The 24,240-nt window shown below is 38.9% G+C and overlaps 2 protein-coding genes across 2 annotated transcripts in view; one reads left to right on the plus strand and one right to left on the minus strand.

Moving 5' to 3' along the window:
• Positions 1-19,563, plus strand: part of NOL10 (nucleolar protein 10) — a 282,225-nt gene extending 262,662 nt beyond the window's left edge. The window contains exon 21 of the mRNA XM_053709682.1: positions 19,319-19,563. Coding sequence (XP_053565657.1) covers positions 19,319-19,438 — 120 coding nt within the window. The 3' untranslated portion in view covers positions 19,439-19,563. The remainder of the gene's footprint in view (positions 1-19,318) is intronic.
• The window catches only part of ATP6V1C2 (ATPase H+ transporting V1 subunit C2), a 450,645-nt gene that overhangs the window by 377,099 nt on the left and 49,306 nt on the right, over positions 1-24,240 (minus strand). The gene's annotated exons all lie outside the window — the stretch shown is intronic.

Genomic DNA, 24,240 nt, shown 5'->3' on the forward strand with positions numbered 1-24,240 from the left:
ATACTAATTCGAAACGTTTAGATAAGGTATTTAAATCTCCTGTGGTTATTCCAGAAGTTTTTCCTGTTCCTAATGCTATTTCTGCAGTAATTTCCAAAGAATGGGATAAATTGGGTAATTCATTTACTCCTTCTAAACGTTTTAAGCAATTATATCCTGTACCTGTACCTGTCTGACAGGTTAGAATTTTGGGACAAAATCCCTAAAGTTGATGGGGCTATTTCTACCCTTGCTAAACGTACTACCATTCCTACGTCAGATGGTACTTCGTTTAAAGATCCTTTAGATAGGAAAATTGAATCCTTTCTAAGAAAAGCTTATCTGTGTTCAGGTAATCTTCTTAGACCTGCTATATCATTGGCTGATGTTGCTGCAGCTTCAACTTTTTGGTTGGAAACTTTAGCGCAACAAGTAACAAATCATGATTCTCATGATATTATTATTCTTCTTCAGCATGCTAATAATTTTATCTGTGATGCCATTTTTGATATTATCAGAGTTGATGTCAGGTTTATGTCTCTAGCTATTTTAGCTAGAAGAGCTTTATGGCTTAAGACTTGGAATGCTGATTATGGCTTCTAAATCAACTCTACTTTCCATTTCTTTCCAGGGTAACAAATTATTTGGTTCTCAGTTGGATTCTATTATCTCAACTGTTACTGGTGGGAAAGGAACTTTTTTACCACAGGATAAAAAATCTAAAGGTAAAAACAGGGCTAATAATCGTTTTCGTTCCTTTCGTTTCAACAAAGAACAAAAGCCTGATCCTTCATCCTCAGGAGCAGTTTCAGTTTGGAAACCATCTCCAGTCTGGAATAAATCCAAGCCTGCTAGAAAGGCAAAGCCTGCTTCTAAGTCCACATGAAGGTGCGGCCCTCATTCCAGCTCAGCTGGTAGGGGGCAGGTTACGTTTTTTCAAAGAAATTTGGATCAATTCTGTTCACAATCTTTGGATTCAGAACATTGTTTCAGAAGGGTACAGAATTGGTTTCAAGATGAGACCTCCTGCAAAGAGATTTTTTCTTTCCCATGTCCCAGTAAATCCAGTGAAAGCTCAAGCATTTCTGAATTGGGTTTCAGATCTAGAGTTGGCTGGAGTAATTATGCCAGTTCCAGTTCCGGAACAGAGGATGGGGTTTTATTCAAATCTCTTCATTGTACCAAAGAAGGAAAATTCCTTCAGACCAGTTCTGGATCTAAAAATATTGAATCGTTATGTAAGGATACCAACGTTCAAGATGGTAACTGTAAGGACTATCTTGCCTTTTGTTCAGCAAGGGAATTATATGTCCACAATAGATTTACAGGATGCATATCTGCATATTCCGATTCATCCAGATCATTATCAGTTCCTGAGATTCTCTTTTCTGGACAAGCATTACCAGTTTGTGGCTCTACCGTTTGGCCTAGCTACAGCTCCAAGAATTTTTCTCAAAGGTTCTCGGTGCCCTTCTGTCTGTAATCAGAGAACAGGGTATTGTGGTATTTCCTTATTTGGACGATATCTTGGTACTTGCTCAGTCTTTACATTTAGCAGAATTTCATACGAATCGACTTGTGTTGTTTCTTCAAGATCATGGTTGGAGGATCAATTTACCAAAAAGTTCTTTGATTCCTCAGACAAGGGTAACCTTTCTGGGTTTCCAGATAGATTCAGTGTCCATGACTCTGTCTTTAACAGACAAGAGACGTCTAAAATTGATTGCAGCTTGTCGAAACCTTCAGTCACAATCATTCCCTTCGGTAGCCTTATGCATGGAAATTCTAGGTCTTATGACTGCTGCATCGGACGCGATCCCCTTTGCTCGTTTTCACATGCGACCTCTTCAGCTCTGTATGCTGAATCAATGGTGCAAGGATTATACAAAGATATCTCAATTAATATCTTTAAAACCGATTGTACGACACTCTCTAACGTGGTGGACAGATCACCATCGTTTAATTCAGGGGGCTTCTTTTGTGCTTCCGACGTGGACTGTAATTTCAACAGATGCAAGTCTCACAGGTTGGGGAGCTGTGTGGGGATCTCTGACGGCACAAGGAGTTTGGGAATCTCAGGAGGTGAGATTACCGATCAATATTTTGGAACTCCGTGCAATTTTCAGAGCTCTTCAGTTTTGGCCTCTTCTGAAGAGAGAATCGTTCATTTGTTTTCAGACAGACAATGTCACAACTGTGGCATACATCAATCATCAAGGAGGGACTCACAGTCCTCTGGCTATGAAAGAAGTATCTCGAATTTTGGTTTGGGCGGAATCCAGCTCCTGTCTAATCTCTGCGGTTCATATCCCAGGTATAGACAATTGGGAAGCGGATTATCTCAGTCGCCAAACGTTGCATCCGGGCGAATGGTCTCTTCACCCAGAGGTATTTCTTCAGATTGTTCAAATGTGGGAACTTCCAGAAATAGATTTGATGGCGTCTCATCTAAACAAGAAACTTCCCAGGTATCTGTCCAGATCCCGGGATCCTCAGGCGGAGGCAGTGGATGCATTATCACTTCCTTGGAAGTATCATCCTGCCTATATCTTTCCGCCTCTAGTTCTTCTTCCAAGAGTAATCTCCAAGATTCTGAAGGAATGCTCGTTTGTTCTGCTGGTAGCTCCGGCATGGCCTCACAGGTTTTGGTATGCGGATCTTGTCCGGATGGCCTCTTGCCAACCGTGGACTCTTCCGTTAAGACCAGACCTTCTGTCTCAAGGTCCTTTTTTCCATCAGGATCTGAAATCCTTAAATTTAAAGGTATGGAGATTGAACGCTTGATTCTTGGTCAAAGAGGTTTCTCTGACTCTGTGATTAATACTATGTTACAGGCTCGTAAATCTGTATCTAGAGAGATATATTATAGAGTCTGGAAGACTTATATTTCTTGGTGTCTTTCTCATCATTTTTCTTGGCATTCTTTTAGAATACCGAGAATATTACAGTTTCTTCAGGATGGTTTAGATAAGGGTTTGTCCGCAAGTTCCTTGAAAGGACAAATCTCTGCTCTTTCTGTTCTTTTTCACAGAAAGATTGCTATTCTTCCTGATATTCATTGTTTTGTACAAGCTTTGGTTTGTATAAAGCCTGTCATTAAGTCAATTTCTCCTCCTTGGAGTTTGAATTTGGTTCTGGGGGCTCTTCAAGCTCCTCCATTTGAACCTATGCATTCATTGGATATTAAATTACTTTCTTGGAAAGTTTTGTTCCTTTTGGCCATCTCTTCTGCCAGAAGAGTTTCTGAATTATCTGCTCTTTCTTGTGAGTCTCCCTTTCTGATTTTTCATCAGGATAAGGCGGTGTTGCGAACTTCTTTTGAATTTTTACCTAAAGTTGTGAATTCCAACAACATTAGTAGAGAAATTGTGGTTCCTTCATTATGTCCTAATCCTAAGAATTCTAAGGAGAAATCGTTGCATTCTTTGGATGTTGTTAGAGCTTTGAAATATTATGTTGAAGCTACTAAATCTTTCCGAAAGACTTCTAGTCTATTTATCTTTTCCGGTTCTAGAAAAGGCCAGAAAGCTTCTGCCATTTCTTTGGCATCTTGGTTGAAATCTTTAATTCATCTTGCCTATGTTGAGTCGGGTAAAACTCCGCCTCAGAGGATTACAGCTCATTCTACTAGGTCAGTTTCTACTTCCTGGGCGTTTAGGAATGAAGCTTCGGTTGATCAGATTTGCAAAGCAGCAACTTGGTCCTCTTTGCATACTTTTACTAAATTCTACCATTTTGATGTATTTTCTTCTTCTGAAGCAGTTTTTGGTAGAAAAGTACTTCAGGCAGCGGTTTCAGTTTGAATCTTCTGCTTATGTTTTTCATTAAACTTTATTTTGGGTGTGGATTATTTTCAGCAGGAATTGGCTGTCTTTATTTTATCCCTCCCTCTCTAGTGACTCTTGTGTGGAAAGATCCACATCTTGGGTAATCATTATCCCATACGTCACTAGCTCATGGACTCTTGCTAATTACATGAAAGAAAACATAATTTATGTAAGAACTTACCTGATAAATTAATTTCTTTCATATTAGCAAGAGTCCATGAGGCCCGCCCTTTTTTTGTGGTGGTTATGATTTTGTATAAAGCACAATTATTCCAATTCCTTATTTTATATGCTTTCGCACTTTTTTATCACCCCACTTCTTGGCTATTCGTTAAACTGAATTGTGGGTGTGGTGAGGGGTGTATTTATAGGCATTTTGAGGTTTGGGAAACTTTGCCCCTCCTGGTAGGAATGTATATCCCATACGTCACTAGCTCATGGACTCTTGCTAATATGAAAGAAATGAATTTATCAGGTAAGTTTTTACATAAATTATGTTTTTTGGTTGTGTATTTAATTTTCTCAGCGGAAAATGGCTGTTATTATTTCATCCCTCCCTCTCTAGTGACTCTTGTGTGGAGTTCCACATCTTGGGTATTTCTATCCCATACATCACTAGTTCATGGACTCTTGCCAATTACATGAAAGAAAACATAATTTATGTAAGAACTTACCTGATAAATTCATTTCTTTCATATTGGCAAGAGTCCATGTGTCACAACTATGTATGTTTCCCTCTGATGAGGTTTATTAGATAGTGTTAATATTAGGAATTGTAGCTCTTTAAATGTCTCAGACAGGAAATCAATGTCTAATAATGACCTGTCCAGACCGGATTGAGTCTATTAATAAGAGTGGATAATTACACTATTGCAGATCTAATTAAATCAGTTAACAGACCTTTAGTGTAAAATAAGAGAATCTGATAGAATGTCCTTAAGTACTGGAGTGATCACTGATAAGGATTGATCACTAGGAGATAGCAATCTTCAACTTTTAGCCTTCAGCCGATTTTCACGCACTCACACTTCCATCCTAAAATATTTACTGATTCAAGCAAGCAATTCCGGATTCATACAGTATTTTCCACTTTTAAGAACGTTTAAGCATATTTTGCAATAAGAGACACTTCAGCTATTTAACATAATGTTAAGGTTGATTACCTTGTCCAGGATTATCTGCAAGAGGTTGCGGGGAGAAGTAGGGGAAAAAGCTCCTCTCTGGTCCGTGGCTGTGCTGTGAGTGCGAACTACGCGGTAAGTAGTTCCGGCGGCTCTTTGATCCCCGGAGTTACCCAGGCAGACCGGCCTTCCAAACAGCGATGACGGCCAGGGTTGAGAGAAAAAGTAAGCAATGCTGACTTTAAGCTGATAGGCAAGCAGAGTGGGATGTAGCTTGTATTATAAGTATTATGCCAAATGCATAGTGTATCATTGACCAGAAGTTGCGTCAGATAGGAACACCTTGACTGCTTCAATTTTCAGGCAAGGTATAGAATGTACCACACCCACTATTTATAGGGAGGTTCATGTACCATAATGGGATATACCTTAAAGGTATATCACACACTCCCCCCTTCAAGATCTCCTTTAACTAACTAGAGAAGGCTTCAAAGGATTTCGGCGATGGTAGGCTCTGATCAAGCGTGGAGCATTTAGCTCTGTGTGACGTATCCAGGAGTTCTCCTCAGGACCAAAACCCTTCCATTTTAGGAGATATTCGAGATGTGTTCCATGGAATCGGGAGTCCAGGATTTTCTCAATTTCAAATTCTTCTTGGTAGTCTATTATGATGGGTGCTTTGGCTTGACTGGAAATTATGTCTGGGAGTTTATAAGGTTTCACAAGGGATACATGGAACGTGGGGTGGAATTTATAAATAGCTGGCAGTTTCAATCTCACAGTGGATGGATTTACTATGTTCTCAATAACAAAAGGTCCAATGAATTGGTTTGCAAGCTTCTTTGTAGGTACTCGCAGCTTTAGATTTTTTGTTGATAGTAGTACATTATCTCCTACCTTATATCCGGGTCCGGATCTATGATGTTGATCATAGTAGTATTTCTGGTAAGTCTTTGCATTGTTAAGATGTAAGGTAAGTTCCTTTAATCTTTCTTGCAACTGTTGAGAGAAATCTGTGGCGGCTGGGGAATTCACTTCAATATTAGATACTGGAATGGTTGATGGATGAAATCCATAAGTTGCATAGAATGGTGTCATCTTTGTGGTAGATGAAACCGAATTGTTGTAGGCGAATTCCGCTAAAGGTAGATAATCCACCCAGTCATCTTGTTGGTGTGATATATAACAACGCAGGTATTGTTCCAATGTTTGGTTTAACCTTTCGGTTAGACCATTCGTTTGTGGGTGGAAGGCTGTAGAAAACTTGGGATTAATTTGTAATCTCTTACATAAGGATCTCCAGAATGATGAGGTCAATTGTGTACCTCTGTCTGTGATGATTACGGTTGGTAACCCATGTAATTTGAAAACATGTTTAAGAAAGGTATTGGCGGTTGTGTAAGCTGATGGTAACCCTTTTAAAGTTATAAAGTGTCCTAATTTGGTTAGGTGATCCATTACGACTAGTATTGTGTTGTAGTGTTGTGATTTAGGCAGTTCTACTATGAAATCCATAGAAATCGTACTCCATGGTCTAACAGGAATAGGCAGAGGTACTAGTAACCCTTTTGGTCTTTTGTGATCTTTTTTATTCCTGGCACAGGTGTCACAAGAGGAAATATAATCATATATATTTTGGTCCATATGTGGCCACCAAAAGGTTCGTCGTGTTTTCTCTATGGTTTTTTGTATGCCACTATGTCCCGATAGGGGTATATTATGAGTGTGATGCAGGATTTCTTTTCTTAAACTGACTAGTATGTACAACTTTTTGTTATGGTATAACAAACCAGTCTTAGAGTCTCTTACGCATTCTTTAGGTATGTTGATTTCCTTTTTTAAGAATTTTGTTATTTCTTTTTCTAGGGGTGTTAATACTCCTATGAATTTTTCGGCTGGTATGGTTGGATTAAAGGGACAGTATACGGTAAAATAGTTTTTCCCTTAATGTGTTTACAATTGCTTTTTTTACCAACTGCAGAGTAAAAAATGTATGAAAATTAGCTTTTTAAGGTTTATTTCTGTATATTAAAGCTCTGATTTTGTGTTTTGAAGCCACAGCCTAATAAAATAGGTTGAGCTTGTAGGTATAATCAGATCTCATTACTGTATCACATTGTGCACATATACCTGCTTCTTTATCTTATATCTGTCCTTAAAACAATCACCAGTACTTTGAGAGAACAATGGAAAATCAACATTTTATTACCTTATCTTTGCTTTATCACACTGGGAGTGTAATTTCTTCTGCTGGCTGTGTTTACAAAGCTTATCTATAGCTGGTACGCGCGGCCACAAACTTTCAGAATAGGTGAGGATACCACATGCTAAATTAACAATTTCAAATGCCAATATAAGGGTAAAGGAGCTACTTGTAAACAATTTAATACACTCCAGCAGGTAAAGTGGATCATTGGGAACAAATTAAAGGGGAGAAAAATTTTGAGTAAACTGTCCCTTTAAGTGTTTCATGGCAGATCTGTTCATGGAACCGAGATAGAGCGTCAGCTTTAATATTCAGTTCCCCAGGCCTATATGAGATTAAAAAGTTGAACCTGTCTAAGAACAATGACCATCTCACTTGTCTAGCTGATAAGGTTTTACTCCTTTTTAGATATTGGAGATTTTTATGGTCCGTATATATTCTAAAAGGCTTAGTAGTGCCTTCTAAAAGGTGTCTCCATTGTTCCAGAGATACCTTTATAGCTAGCAGTTCTTTATCCCCTATGCTATAGTTGTTCTCTGCTGGGGTAAAACGTCTAGAGTAGTAAGCAACAGGATGTATTTCGGTATTTTCATCAGTGGTTTGTGACAAAACTGCCCCAATACCTGAAGTGGAGGCGTCCACTTCTAATACATATTGCAGTTTAGGATCTGGCATATGTAATACAGGGGCAGTGACGAAATGATTCTTAAGGTTTTCAAAGGCTGTTTGTGCTTCTGCTGTCCATTTAAATCTTTGTTTTTTACTGGTGAGTTGGGTTAATGGTTTCACGATATTAGAAAAGTTATTAATACATTTTCGGTAATAATTAGCAAAACCTATGAATCTTTGTAATGCACGTACGGAAGTCGGAATGGGCCATTTAAGTACAGCAGATACCTTTTCTGGATCCATTTGGATTTTATCAGGTGTTATGATGTATCCTAGAAACTTAATTTTGTTTACATGAAACAGGCATTTTTCTTTCTTAGCATACAACTTATGTTCTTTTAATCTTGTCAAGACCCATCTGACGTGTTTTTCGTGTTCTTGCTGTGTTTTGGAATAGACTAGGATATCGTCTAAGTAAATTATAACACATATATCCATTAAATCGTGGAAGATCTCATTGATAAAATGCTGATATGTCGCGGGGGCATTGCTTAAACCGAAAGGCATAACGTTGTATTGATACAGTCCATACCTAGTGAGAAAGGCAGTTTTCCATTCGTCACCCTCCTTTATTCGTATTAAATTGTATGCCCCCTTTAGATCTAATTTTGTATATATGTTAGCTCCCTTTAGACGTTCTATTAATTCAGGAATTAGGGGTAGTGGGTATCTGTTTTTTATGGTAATAGAATTCAACGACCGGTAGTCGATTATTGGTCTTATCGTGCCATCTTTGTTTTTAACCAAAAACATCCCTGCTGCTGCGGGGGAAGTTGAATGAGATATAAAACCTTTTCTCAGGTTATCATCCAGATATGATCTCAGAAAGGTTAACTCATTTTGGGATAATGGATACATTTTTCCATGTGGTATTATTGCCCCTGGGACTGTGTCTATGGGACAGTCAAACCTTCTGTGTGGAGGTAGGTTTTCTGCCTCTAACATATTAAATACGTCTGCCAAATCCTGATAGATCGCTGGAACACCCTCCTGTAAATTTGCAATAATAGTATGAGGAAAACAAGTGTTCAAACAATAAACAGAGTTTAGTTTGATTTGAGAGTGTTCCCAATTAATATCAGGATTATGTTTTTGTAACCATGTATATCCCATTATGATAGTGTGGAGAGAAATGGGTATTACATCATAACTGATATACTCAGTGTGGCCCTTGTCAGTTGTAGTCAATAAGGGTATGGTGTGATGTGTGATCGGTCCTTGTTTAATCAAGGTACCATCAATTGATTTGACATAAACAGGGTTTTGCTTGCACACAAGAGGGATTTTATTATTTACAACATACAAGGTATCTATATAGTTTCCGGATGCACCAGAATCAATCAACGCCCTGCACTGGATACTTTCCTGATCCCACTGTAAAGAGAGAAGCAATGTCAATTGTTTATTTTCTAGGTCATGGGTTATACTATTCAGAGTACTTTGCTTACCCTTCTTTTGTCTTTGTAAAGATGGACAGTGGGTTACTATATGCTCCTTTTTTCCGCAGTACAGACATAGATTTTCTAGTCGTCTCCTTGTTTTCTCTTCATCTGAGAGAGGTCCCTTTATAACTCCAATCTCCATGGGGGTTGAGCTGGCAGAGGTTTTCTCTGACTGAGTAGTATACGTATACGAGCGTTTAGGTACATAATCATATGTTGCCTTTTCTGATCTTCTTTCTCTAATCCGTCGGTCAATGGCTGTACTCAATTTTATTAGTGCAGGAAGATTATCTGGCATTTCCTGTCTGGAAAGCTCATCTTTCAGAGTCTCAGATAGGCCCAGCCTGAACTGGTTTCTTAAACTAATTTGATTCCATTGTGAGTCCACCGCCCACATCTGAAAATCAGTTGTATACTCCTCGACCGTCCGCTTCCCTTGTTTAAGGGAGCGCAACTTGGTTTCAGCTAGTAATTGAGTATCAGGGTCTTCATATAAATTAGCCATGGCTTGAAAGAAATCTGATAAGGAGTCAAGAATAGGATCATTATTTTCATAATACCTATTTGCCCATGTTCTGGGTTCTCCTTGCAGAAATGAAATGGTTGTGCAGACCTTTATACGGTTAGAATGGTATGTGCGAGGTCGCAGTGAAAAGAGTAAATGGCATGCAGTTTTAAAGTCTCTAAATTCCTGCCTCTTGCCTGAAAAAGGCTGTGGGTACTGGATATGAGGCTCAGGCACCTCAGTGCTTTTTGCAGCCATGTAATCTTTTAGTACTGTTTTTATAGCCAAATTTTCAGCTTGTACTTCAGTCAAGGCATGAGCTAAATAATCTAGTGTTTGCTCTATGCTACTGAACTGGTTTTCTATTTCTTCAGGAGACATAACTGTTACAATTCCTTTAACACTTTGTATTTTGGGCCTGAAAATTATGTCACAACTATGTATATTTCCCTCTGATGAGGTTTATTAGATAGTGTTAATATTAGGAATTGTAGCTCTTTAAATGTCTCAGACAGGAAATCAATGTCTAATAATGACCTGTCCAGACCGGATTGAGTCTATTAATAAGAGTGGATAATTACACTATTGCAGATCTAATTAAATCAGTTAACAGACCTTTAGTGTAAAATAAGAGAATCTGATAGAATGTCCTTAAGTACTGGAGTGATCACTGATAAGGATTGATCACTAGGAGATAGCAATCTTCAACTTTTAGCCTTCAGCCGATTTTCACGCACTCACACTTCCATCCTAAAATATTTACAGATTCAAGCAAGCAATTCCGGATTCATACAGTATTTCCACTTTAAGAACGTTTAAGCATATTTTGCAATAAGAGACACTTCAGCTATTTAACATAATGTTAAGGTTGATTACCTTGTCAAGGATTATCTGCAAGAGGTTGCGGGGAGAAGTAGGGGAAAAAGCTCCTCTCCGGTCCGTGGCTGTGCTGTGAGTGCAACGTCCGGAAACGCGGTAAGTAGTTCCGGCGGCTCTTTGATCCCCGGAGTTACCCAGGCAGACCGGCCTTCCAAACAGCGATGACGGCCAGGGTTGAGAGAAAAAGTAAGCAATGCTGACTTTAAGCTGATAGGCAAGCAGAGTGGGATGTAGCTTGTATTATAAGTATTATGCCAAATGCATAGTGTATCATTGACCAGAGTTTAGAAGTTGCGTCAGATAGGAACACCTTGACTGCTTCAATTTTCAGGCAAGGTATAGAATGTACCACACCCACTATTTATAGGGAGGTTCATGTACCATAATGGGATATATCTTAAAGGTATATCACACCATGAGACCCACCCTTTTTATGGGGGTTATGATTTTTTTGTATAAAGCACAATTATTTTGAAATTCCTTTGTTGATGCTTTTTACTCCTTTCTTTTTCACCCCACTACTTGGCTATTCATTAAACTGAATTGTGGGTGTGGTGAGGGGTGTATTGATAGGCATTTTGAGGTTTGGGAAACTTTGCCCCTCCTGGTAGGATTATATATCCAAAACTTCACTAGCTCATGGACTCTTCCCAATATGAAAGAAATTAATTTACCAGGTAAGTTCTTACATAAATTATGTTTTTATGACCCAATATTTGAGGCCACGTGTACTTCTTTAAAGTGCTTAAATAGCACATAATCAGTACTCCCATGTTGTATATGTAATAGATGTTCTCTAATTCTGTATTGGAGTCTTCAACTTGTTTATCTCAAATATTGAAGTTTACAAGAACATTGTAACAAATAAATTACATAATTATCCATGCATCTTATAATGTCTTTAATATTTAAACTCTTACTGGCCTTTGTAGAGGTAATTGTTATATGCTTGCAAGCTTTGCAGCTCAAACAAAGGGAAAAAAACCTTACACTTCATAAGTTAGGGTAACATCAGATGTATTCATTTTTAAATCCATTAAGTGCAAGAATATTTGAAAGTTGTTTTCCCCCCCTTTTTATAAATAAATTTAGGATGTTCACCAATGTTATTCCCCAACAAAGGATTCTTTTAAATTAAATACCAATGTTTATAAATTATTGTTTTAATTAATTTAATTTTTTTAATTTAATGTTGGGAGCTATAGTTATAAACTGTACCTTCAAAGAATCTGAATCGTCTATTCTTTTCTCTTATACATAGTAATATAATTTTTTTCTAACTAGCAGTTCTTTTTGTTCATTTTGCCTTACTATTTCTCTTTCTTTATTAATCCTGCTCACATCATACCACCAGTCACCTGATTCCCAGCCAGATCTGTCACAACTTGGGACATAATTTCTGATAATAATTTCAGTGCTTCCTTAAACTGTGGTAGTCAATCCAATTCAATCTCTACACAATCTGTGTGTGTGTAGATGAGATTATTAGGAAGTTATCCTCAGCCATTGCAGTAGAACCGTGGGCCAGATGGACGATACACCCAATTCAAAATATGTATCCAAAAGTTTGGTATTACAGAATGTGTATCTCTGCTGTGCATAAAGCAAAATAGATGTCACACTTTGCACCATATCTGATATATTAATCTTCATTTAGTTTGCTTGACCACATATCCCAGCAGTCCGGGAACAATACTGTGAAATCTATACATTTAAGGCCTTTGAGCAGCAAGCAAGTCAACATTCTGGTTCGTTAGCATAAGATAATCTGTAGAAGGTTATATCAGACAGTTGCCTCTGTCATTTCTCCTACCTTTCTTCAAACAGATTCTTGCTTAGAAATGTGTGAACCAACTCAGGTGTTTATATTACACCCTTTTAATTATCTGGGAGCCATTTAATTCTTCTACAGAAGAAATATACCCAACAGTGCTGATATGAGTGCACTCTGAGTGTAAAGAAATTGATTGTGGACATTTTCATAAAATGAAAGTACTGTGGCTGGACATAGGGCTGGCAGCTAATTCTTGTCTGGTCTTTAACTAATCAGAGTACTAGGGACCTGCTTTCCCTTACTTGTCTCTACTGTACACCCAGTATAGTGCGGCAGAATTTGTTGGCACTTTAATGGAGATAAATAATAGGTACAGGCAGTTATGGTATCGTGAATGGATTAAATTAATGTGTTCAGTTTGCTTTTGGCAGATGGGCGAATTTGTCAGGAAAAAGTATTTCTTAAACTAGACTGGCTGATCATTTCTGTAAGTTGAATACATCCTATTCATCATTCCACCACTTGCCTATGCAATGCTTAGAATAATTTTAACGTGCAAAGAATTTGCTTGTGCAACTTCAGAAGTCTATTCTTAGTACCCTATTCATGACACAGCCCTGCAAGACTCAGGCATGTAAATTGTAACAGGTGGGACACTTCCTAGTATCAATTATCAAATTGCTTGCTCTCGTTATCCCTTCTGTGGTATTTTTAGTCTGTGTGTTCATAGATTGGTGCTATTTTCATTCAGAAAGGCCTAAGTTAAACTGTGCAGTCCTTGAGCTGTATTTTTTGCACTGTTATCTTGTTCATAACTTGAGAAGTGTAATGTGCATTACATCCCTTCTATGCTGGTAATGGATTGTAGATACCTCTTGTGGCAAGTGCCCATGTGTTAACTTCATAAAAATTCAGAAAATTTAAAAAGAAAAGCAGTCTGATCTAGTCACTGACTGCCATACTAACTGTCTTGGATGCACATCAGTGTTTTAGAAGTATCACTTGCACAATACGCGTCACCTGGATCAGTATGCAGTTGTACAGCGCGTACAAATGTGTGCAGCATGCAGAGTAATAGCTATAACTTAAACAGTAACATATTTTTATAGAACTATACCAAACTGTAACACGACGTTAACAAAGAACAATCTCTAAGACAATTACAATTGTTCCTTTCATTTACATATTTTGTCAATTGCTGTGTTAAACATTGTTTAATTGTGTTTAGTCTCTCTCATATCAAACTCTCATCTTCACACTATGCAGCCTTATCATCATTTCACATAATCAACAGAGACTGCTATGTCTAAAGGCAGCTTCTCGTTGCTAATCCCTCTTTATCTGCAGCATGTGACCATGCTGGTTGCCCTTTTTTTTTCTCTCCAAATTTACAAAACGTTGGCATTTATAGCACAGTCCTTTTGGGATTCTCATTCTACCTCTAACCACGCAGTGTATGCTTCTATGGCACAATCAAATACCTGCACACTATATCCATACTTACAGGATTTTTAGTACAAAATATATCAACTTTCCTGTCTACATCAAGGCAGACCCCACAGGTGAGTTCTGCTGTAATGAATTTGAAATATGTGAAATTAATCTCTAATGAGAACAAGGGTGAGTTAGTTTATGCCAACTAAGCCATTCAACGTCAAACAAGTAGGTAGCTGTAAGGTAATAATGGCTACATATTAAAAAAAAAAATAAAAAAAAAATACGAACAATAAATAATACAAAACAGCATTATAAAAGAAGGCGCTATTAAGATGCACACAGTCCCAGAAACTTACAAAACTTCACCTTTGGCAGCATTCTCCCAACAAACGGGCCATTGTATAGAAGAATCAAATTCTGCAAAGAAGGAATAAGGTACCTCACAGTGTTGTATTTAAGATAATAGAATATAAAGTTAGGAAAAAGAACAAGCATCAAGCACCAGTGTGGTGCAGTATAAGTGTACTGGATTCTCTGGGGTGTACAGCTGCTTGTTCATAATTAGTGATAATAGTCAGCTCAAATAAAAGCCATATATATGAAATAGCCTGAAAAAAAAATGTCTCCTGCATGTGAAAGGGCAGTGATGAGACGAGTATTTTTTTTTTTTTTAATGGAATCAAAGGTTATATTAAAGCTGTTTATTTTGGTTTTGGCTTACAGGAAATTAATGTGTGTAAAACTGGGCCAAATTAATTGATTGGTTACTGGTTGAAAAGCAGAGGTTCTCTATTGGTTACCAGTGACACATCTCATCAACCATTAAAAAAATATCTCGGTGCAGGAACATTCTTTTTTTTTTTTTTTTTTTAATTGAGGTTAAATTTGCGGCACATAAACAATACATTTTAGTAAAAACAAAATACAAAAACTGTTTCTGAGTATACATCCAATATTGGTTTAACCAAGAAATTCAAAACATACCATTATGACATTGCATAAAGAATATTAGTATACAGCATGCTTGCCACTTAAACTGTATGACCTTTCAATATCATCTGAGGCCACTTTTGGACCTCACTGCACTACAGGGGGGATACAACTAAAAAGGACAGTCATGAACAATAGGGTATCACTTTTGGATCCCATCTGAGAAACCTCCATTTTTAGTTTGTTTTTTTAGGGTTCATATAATAAGTTGTAACACACAAATTGTACTCATAGACCCTTGGTGAGAATAGATGAATGGAATAACAAGGTAAAAAGACGGACACTATAATATGAACAGGTAACTGGGCTACTAAGACTTGGTATAATGATGGGAATTGAATATGGGGTGGAGTCCATAATATATATGGCTAATTCCAAGAAGTTAACTGGGGTCTACCAGCCCTTCTGATATAATCTCATAATACATAAAAAGGGGAATACTTGTGTGTGAGGTCATCAAGTTAATGAAAGTACAATATAGGTAAAAGTAGGAGTTATATTTACTGCTGATAGGAAACAACACTTATGAAAGAGTTCAACATTTTAATATAATAACTATGTATGATATCATGTCACAATAAATCAGAGTGTAACTTAATCCTGTCATAGAAGCATGGGCCCTATGCAACACAACAGGAAATTGGATAACATAATCTAGTAAACTCCTAACCATTTTAATAAACCATCTCATCTGAGTAGATACTAAAACTCTCGATAGGGCTTTGAGTATCATAAAATATATATGTATACTGTAAACTGTAGAGATATAAAAAAATCTATAAATCTAACTGGACCCTATGCCTAGTGGTCAAGCTATAATTTGGACTAAGGATAGAAAGACACAGGGGCTTGCATAATTACTACAGGCTAAATAACATTTGGAAAACAACCTAGGGATCATAAGAGATTGATAGAGGGTAAACAACCTTGGGTAGTCTATGCTATATAACTCTATCTGACCGAGACTAAAACAATACTACTAGTTAGCTGACAGTTCTATAAGCAAGTCAGGTTAAACATAATGTATAACCTCCTCTTACCTCAGTATAACTTATTCCTATAATCTTACTGTAAATGATGGATCTTAAATAGGGATATGGCAACATAAGACAATCTTCAACAGTAAAATACCCCAATTGTAGCATATGTATTGCAAACTTAAGCAATCCCCTTATTTAAAACAATCAGATACTGTAGTGGAAAATCATAATCAAGAGTGTATGCCTGCATCAAACAGTTAATAAGTCCGCAGATCAATATAGCAGAGCATGGGCTGGGTATAGTGAAGATTTGTAAGCTCACGCTCCCCATAAAAGAATTGTCTTAAGATACAGCAGTCACTCTACTCCGGTTTTTAGAGGGTAGATAGAAACTAGATACATAACCCAGTGTAAAATCCAAACCTTCGTGCTGAAATAAAAACTGGATGTCATGTTGTGAGCACTGGGACTCTCCCAAATCAACTGCTTCGGCATCCGTGGTAAGTGCAGAGTTACATCTGCGTAGTCCTCAAAGTGCCGCTTTGCTGTTGAGAAATGTATAAGCATATACTCTCGATCGCGGTCGATCACCACCGCTAAGCTGCTCCCGCCATCAGTCCTCTCCGAGATCTCAGATGCCTCCAACTTCGCCCCTCTCTCCAAACGCTGCACCATCGGCCAATTCTCAGACTCTCTCACCGGACCACCGACCATAGAGGGCATCCCAGCGGTAGGTGTCAACTGTATGTGGTCATTTACTTGGGCATCTTCTTGCGGTACATCTGTCCCATCTGGTAAATTCACGGCATCAGTGGTAATAGAGAGTAACAGAACCAGAGTAAGCAAATCTTCAATGTCTCTACGGAAGCTATGTAATGATCAGCAATTCGATTGCTGTTTCTTTAGTCTGATTATGGGTATTCTCGATAAATAGTTTGTATCATGTGACTAAGTCTGTCTGCTAGTGAGGAGACAGAGTCTTAATCACCTGGTATAATGTAGCCCGGTATATTCACCTCAATATTATAAGTAGTAAGATCAGGTGAATTATGTCTGGGTCTAGAGATAAGTTTCTACTATGCAAACTCTTAGATAATAACTAGTAGTTTATATAAGTGTGTGAAAGACAAGTGAGGTCCCCTTTAAGGTAATGCTGTGCCTTTAAATAATACACCTTGCGGTAAAGATAAGTTCACAGTGTGAAGTATACTGTTTCAGCTTGCTGGCCCTTTAAATAATACACCTTGCGGTAAAGAAATGTACACAGTGTTAAGAATACTATATCAGCTTGCTGGCCCTTTAAATAATACACCTTGCAGTAAAGCAATGTACACAGACTTTAACGGCAATGCTAACACTTGTATACTGAACCTGGCTCTAGCAGCTGTGTGTGTGCAGCCTCTCTTATCCTCTCCGTAGATTGCGGGCTGTGTCCGTTAGACTGGAAGTTGTTTGAGCTGCGTGTGTGCAGCAGCTATTGCGGAACAAGCAGACAGGAGTTATTAGGTGCAGCGTAAGACGCTGTTAGTGAAAGACTTCCGAAATCCTTCCGGGGAATTGAGTTCCGCTTTGCTTGGCAACAGGTGACTTCTGCCTTAGTTGAGAAGTAGCTTTAGTTGAGGGAGACTAATCATAGAACAAGTGATACTCTGTTTTACACATGCAACGAGAAGGGCTGGAGAGTGAGTGGGTATCAACCTTCAATAAACCAGCAAAGGTTTATGGGAATAGAAGGCTTTTAAAAGAAAAGAGAGCCTGGTAATTGATTCTTAAGGTGGTATGTGAGATGTAACAACATGAGTTAAGGTGGAACTGAGGAGTTCATGACAAGCTGTTAAAGTACTCCCCCATGTTGAAGTATAGCTTGTCTAGGGTCAAATCATTTTTTGTCGCCATGTTAGTGTTTAAGGATTTCGTATTTCAGACACTTGAAGCTCAATAACCCAAATTACCATTCAGTAAAAGTTATTATGGAAAATACAGCTCGATTTGGCTGCTATACCCAGATTTACCTGGGGGGGGTGGTTAGATGAAGGCCTCAAACGCATACACGTTGCCACTGCAGGCTCACCGTTCCGGTACCTCTGCACTTGAGTTGATGACTTTTAAGCAGATCTAAATGTTCATTAGATTGTTATAGATAGTCTCACACAAATCTTGATCGTGGATGTAGGGTCTATACACTGATAAGCAACGGATTCATCAGTGAGTCCTCAGAGTGTAAAAGTAAGTCGGCCATCTTGGTCGCTGCCCGGAAGCAGCCCCCTGCAGGAACATTGTTTTAAAATGTCCTCTGATCGATGCACAAAAAGTCTCTTGTCTTATTATTCAGATTCTGTGAGTTTTAATACGCTCTGTTTGCTATCGGCACCCAAATCTATATTTCTGTACCAACCCTATCCCCATCCTTGCTCAGTCATGTCATCTGATTAACTACAGTATTTAGTAACTCATCCTTTATATCCCCTCATTATACCAAAAGCAGGTACTCTATCTGCTATCCCTTCCCATCAAACCTTAATTACTTTGTCTGTTATGAAGGGATATAAAGTGCAACTTCTTATTGCGAGTCATCTTCACTAATGTTAACACCACCCACTTTCAAATAAATCTTTTCCTACGGCATAAAAATGTATTTGACAATATTATTGTGGCAACAATTGTTTTGAATGAAAGAGCAATTCTATTATGAATGATATCATTTGTGCATTATGCAACAAGTTGCTTCTTGAGAAAGCAATTATGTAGTGATCTTTAAGATTAATATTGTGGTTTTTAAGTAAATGGCACCTAATAACTTAAGTTTTGTGAAGACATCTTTATAATTGTATTTTGTTTACTGTGTATCCATGACAACTGTCTGTCAAGGCTGTACAGCTGGTAGCAGAATAGTTTGTCTCCAGGAGCTGCCCCAAAGGACCAACCTGAACTGGTGGTAAAGTATTATCATTAGCTTGTTACATCTTTTAATTGTCAGCTGGATGTTTAACACACGGTCACAATAGTAGAATGCTATTGATGAGAAAAGTGAAGACAAAAACAAAGATGCAATGTTCCTTTAAAGGTGCAGTTCAGTGAAAATGAAACTTAAATGGTTTAGATAGAGCCTGCAATGTTAATCGGCTTTCTTTGCTTCTATTATCAAATTGGCTTCATTCTTTGTTGAATAGTAAACTAGGAGCTCAGGAGAGTGCATGTGTCTAGCAATCTATGGCAGCAGTGTTTACAACAATGTTTGTAGTACAGTTATATATTCTTCCAAACGCTGCTGCCAAAGAGAGTTAAAATCATGTGCATACTCTTAAGTCATGCTTCAACAAAGGACACCAAAGGAACAAAGCAAATTTGATAATAGAAGTAAAATGTAAATGTTTTTTAAAGCTGCATTCTGTGTTTAATAATAATTACAATTGTAATTTTGACCTTACTTCTCTTCAATGTTTAAACCTCCAAGAAAGACCACTTTAAGTTCAGACAAGAGTTTCACTGCTCTGTTTTTTTTCCCCTAGTCTGAACAACTTAAGAAACGTCAGGAAGCCTTAAAGCAACACCTTGAGGAGAGAAAAAAATTACGTCGCTCAGCCGGACACTTAAAGAGCAAATCTACAAAAGGACGGCCTTTTAATTGACACACTAGGGACTTCTAAATGTAATACATTGAAAAATATAGAACAAAATCTGGGTAAATCAATGAGAACTTGACTTAATTCAAAAACCTATTAAATAAAAATCTGTCTTATTTTTTACTTTATAAGACTAATGCCTTTATTTACTGCACTAGATTAATGATCATATCACAATGTTTCCTGTTTTAGCTGAAGTTCTTCATAATTGGTTTATTTTTGTATTTAATTTATATTTGGTAAACCTCATAAAACAAGAATCGCAGCCATACAACAGAAGGAAGCAAAAGAGTTGTACAATTTGAATAATGATCTTGCAGAAATGCTTTTATCCTTAATGCATCTTGAAAGAAGCAATGGTAATATGGTTCCATCTTTATAAATAAAATAGTATCCATTAAACATGTGGAAGCTACCGAATGAGTAAGAAGGCACCCCTCGCAGTTTTCAGCTCTTTTTGGAGCCGGATTTATTCTTGTGAAAGCGCAACACACTAAGATCTCTGCAAATCCAGATCTTAGTGTATTGAACAAGAAGAAATCTGGCTCCAAAAAGAGCCAAAGGGCGCGAGCAGCCACCTTCTTTTGCATTCGCCAGCTAGCGAAATTGCAAAATGCACACTTCTAGTTACTTCACTCATTTAGTATTGCAAGACATATGCTTACAAGAAGGAAATTATTACTACTCACTTTGTACTCTGTATGTACGCACTACAGTGGTACTTTGCTAACATGAAATGAGTGAGAGCCCACAATGCTTCATGAAAGAAACTTTGTACCAGCATCCAAGCAGAGCATACAGTAGACCAGTGATTTGCAACCTTTTTTTTGCCATGGCACACTTTTTTACATTAAAAAATCCTGTGGCACACCACCATCCCAAAATTTTACAAAATCACACATTGTAGCCTAATACAGGATATAAATAAATATATATATATATATATATATATATATATATATACACTGTACTGTGCTGTCATGCCATGCCTCCTACAAACTATACATGACATATTGACATTCATTCACAAACAATCATAATGATTGTCTGTGAATGAATGTCAATGTCATGGTTGTAAATGATGCCTGATGAGCCTGTCACATACCTCCCAATATTTCAAAATTTGAAAGAGGGACACCCCCTCACTGTTGTCAGTCTGCCGTGGCACACCTGAGGATCTCTCATGGCACACTAGTTTGCCACGGCACACTGGTTGAAAAACACTGCAGTAGACTATAAAGCAGACGCTGCAATACTGTTCTAATCCCCACCTGCCCACTTTGTTTTTTGCTACTGTAAGAACTTAGATGTTAGAGTGCAGTCTTGGAAAACTTTTCAATATTGTTTTCTTAGTTTAAAGAAAAAATATTGCTTTATACTCTTTTAATGGAATAGGAGCCAATTTAGAAGGGTCGCCAGTAGACTGACCATCTTAACCGATTTGCAAACAATTCTGATTTATGTTGTATTTTGAATACATAAACATAACTTTTTTTTCACACTTTTATAGAGCCATTTCTGGGCTTTAGATAAAGTTATTACACGTCATTAATAGGTTATTCATTGTCAAGATAAGAAAACCACATAATAGCTTCTGCCTTTTGAAGCAGGTAGGAAGTCTTCCCAGAAGTATTAAATTGCAAAATCCAACCCCTCTCCCCTTTTACCCCCTTCCTGTGTAATTTAATTTCTTTTTTGAGTAAGGTAGGCTGGGCTAGAGATCTGCTCCCATAGAAGTTTCCTTTATACATATATAGGAAAAAGGTTTGGCCTATACATGTTACTGCAAGTGTCCAACCATCTCCTGACTTTTATCTGACATCAAACATGCATGCATGCATCTGTGTACTGTGAGGTTTTACCTGGATCTCATCCTAGTGGCTAACTCAAAGGGTAGACCTGTCAGCCTCTTGGTGAGAGCATGGGTGAAAGGAGATGCAGGGGGAGTTCTTCTGAGAAACCATCCCGACTCATATTGACAGCTCCTTAAGCAATCAGTGTTGACGAGTTTCGCTGCCTGCTTTTATTCTCTCAAGTCCATGTCACAAGCGACACTACTAACCTGTCGCACTTGAAGGGCCGTGTTCCTGTTCCACGGCGTTGATTCTGGTAAGATCTTTTCATTATATATATATATATATATATATATATATATATATATATGTAATAACGCAAGAAGGGTCAGAGTGTGACTCCTTTTATCTGTATAGAACTAGGGTAATACCCTAGGAAGGGGGTTATGGAACAGGGTGGATTTTAATATACATGATAATGTTTATTGTGTTTTTTACTGCATTTGTGTGAGATGAGGTTCTGTCAGTGTGGAACAGTTATAGAGAGATTGAGGCAAGCTTTTTTGGCGTGTCTCTTCTTCGTTGCAGGGGCGGTCCTGCATGGTTATCCATGGGACCGGGTGTGGCCTCAGTATCTTCCTCTTTCTCAATAGGAAGGAGACTAAAGCGGTTTCTTGTAGTTCGGGTCATAGGTGGTGGTGAGTGCCCCAGACATTGGGATATAAAGGTGCCATTTAATCAATAATCAAGTCCGTAATAAAGGCGCAAGCTATGGTGGACTCTATGTTGGAGGATACTCCTTCCTTATCTAAACCTACTAACTGTATACTGTGAGGAGGTTCCGGTGGAACCGCAGTTACAACTCTGTTCTACATGTTATGACAATATTACTACTTCTAAAAAGAATAACGTATTTAGTACAACTGAGCCGTCCACCTCAGACGGCGGTTTCTGCGGCCATAAATTTGATGCTTCGTCCTACTAAGCGCAAGCGGAAGGTACGGCACGACTCTCCGTCTCAGGGGTCTTCGACTCCGCTGGATATCTCAGATAGATTATCCGCGGAAGAGGGCAACTCCTATTTGTTTGGAGGAGGCCGCTTCTGAGTCGGAATCGGCTACCTCTAGGCCTCCGTCAGAGGAGGAACCAGATTTCAAATTTAAGATGGAGCATTTGCGTTTCCTGTTAAAGGAAGTGCTTGCTACTCTGGAGGTTCCGGAACCGAAACTGCTGGAGGAACCTTCGATCCCCAAATTGGATAGGGTTTACGAGGACAGGGTAGTGCCTCAGGCCTTCCCGGTTCCTATCAAAATGGCGAACATTATTAAAAATGAATGTGAGAAACTGGGTTTGCCCTTTTCTCTCTCGTCTTCTAGGAAACTTTTCCCCATTCCGAACGCGCAGCTTGAACTGTGGGGAACCGTTCCTAAGGTGGATGGTGCTATCTCCACGCTCGCTAAGAGAACAACCATTCCGCTTGAGAATAGCTCCTCTTTTAAGGAACCCATGGATAAAAAGATGGAGTCCATGTTGCGGAAGATGTTCCAACTGATCGGGTTCATTTTCCAACCGGCGTCGGCAGTCACTGCGGTGGCGGGCACGGCTACCTATTGTTGTGACGCACTATCAGTAATGGTCGAGGTGGAGACCCCCCTCGAGGAAATTTTGGATCGAATCAAAGCTTTAAGGGTAGCACATTTGTTCATCTGTGATGCCAAACATGCAGATTAAATGCCTGAATGCAAAGACATCATTGTTTTCTGTTTTAGCTTGGAGGGGTCTGTGGCTAAAATAGTGGTCTGCTGACATGACATCTAAGTCTCGATTGCTTTCCCTCCCATTCAAGGGGAAGGTTTTGTTTGGCCCAGGCCTGGATTCCATCTTATCTACAGTCACGGGCGGCAAGGGGGCTTACCTCAGGATGAGAAAGCCAAACCTAAGGGATCTACTTTTCTTCCCTTTTGTACAGACAAGTCTCAGTGCCAGCAGCCTTCCGCAAAATCTGAGCAATCCAAGGGATCTTGGAAGCCAGCAAACTCTTGGAACAAGTACAAGCAAAACAAGAAGCCCGCCGATTCAAAATCAGCATGAAGGGGCGGCCCCCAATCTGTCCTTGGACCAGGTAGGGGGCAGACTATCTCTCTTTGCGGGGGCCTGGAGGGGAGACGTTACAGTCCCTTGGGTCCTGGAGGTCGTCGCCCAGGGGTACAGGATAGGTTTCAAATCGTATCCGCCCAGGGGCAGGTTACTCCTGTCAAACATCTCTTCTAGACCAGAAAAGAGTGACGCCTTCCTGGGGTGTGTGAGGGATCTCTCATCTCTCGAGGTAATCGTCACAGTTCCTCCAGCAGAAAGAGGTCTGGACCTGAAGGCCCTAAACAAGTTTTTGTCAGTCCCATTGTTCAAGATGGAGACGATCAGGTAAATTTTGCCTCTGGTTCAAGAAGGGCAATTCATGATGACTATAGACCTGAAGGATGCTTACCTTCATGTTCCAATTCACAAGGATCACGTCAAATTTCCTTCCTGGACCAGCAGTTTGTGGCCCTTCCGTTTGGTCTGGCGACGGCCCCAGGATTCTTTACAAAGGTTCTAGGAGCACTTCTCGCAGTAGCGAGAGCCAGAGGGATTGCAGTGGCTCCATATCTGAACGATATCCTGGGCCAGCAGTCTGGCAGAGAATCATTCGAGAGCTCTCCTCCTTCTACTTCAATCCCACGGGTGGAAGATAAACGAAGGAAAGAGTTCATTGGTCCCCAGCAACAGGGTGAAGTTCCTGGGTACGATACTAGTTTCTTCTGCAATGAAGATATTTCTGAAGGACCAGAGACATTGGACCAGAGACGTTGCAAGTTGGCGTCCAACTGTCTAGCACTGCAGACTTCCTCCAGGACATCTGTGGCCAGGTGTATGGAGGTCATTGGGCTCATGGTATCCAGCATAGATGTCATTCCATTTGCCAGGTTCCATCTCAGACCTTTGCAGCTGTGCATGTTGAGACAATGGAACGGCGAT

This window comes from Bombina bombina, chromosome 4 (genome assembly GCF_027579735.1).
Source record: "Bombina bombina isolate aBomBom1 chromosome 4, aBomBom1.pri, whole genome shotgun sequence".
Lineage (NCBI taxonomy): Eukaryota > Metazoa > Chordata > Amphibia > Anura > Bombinatoridae > Bombina > Bombina bombina.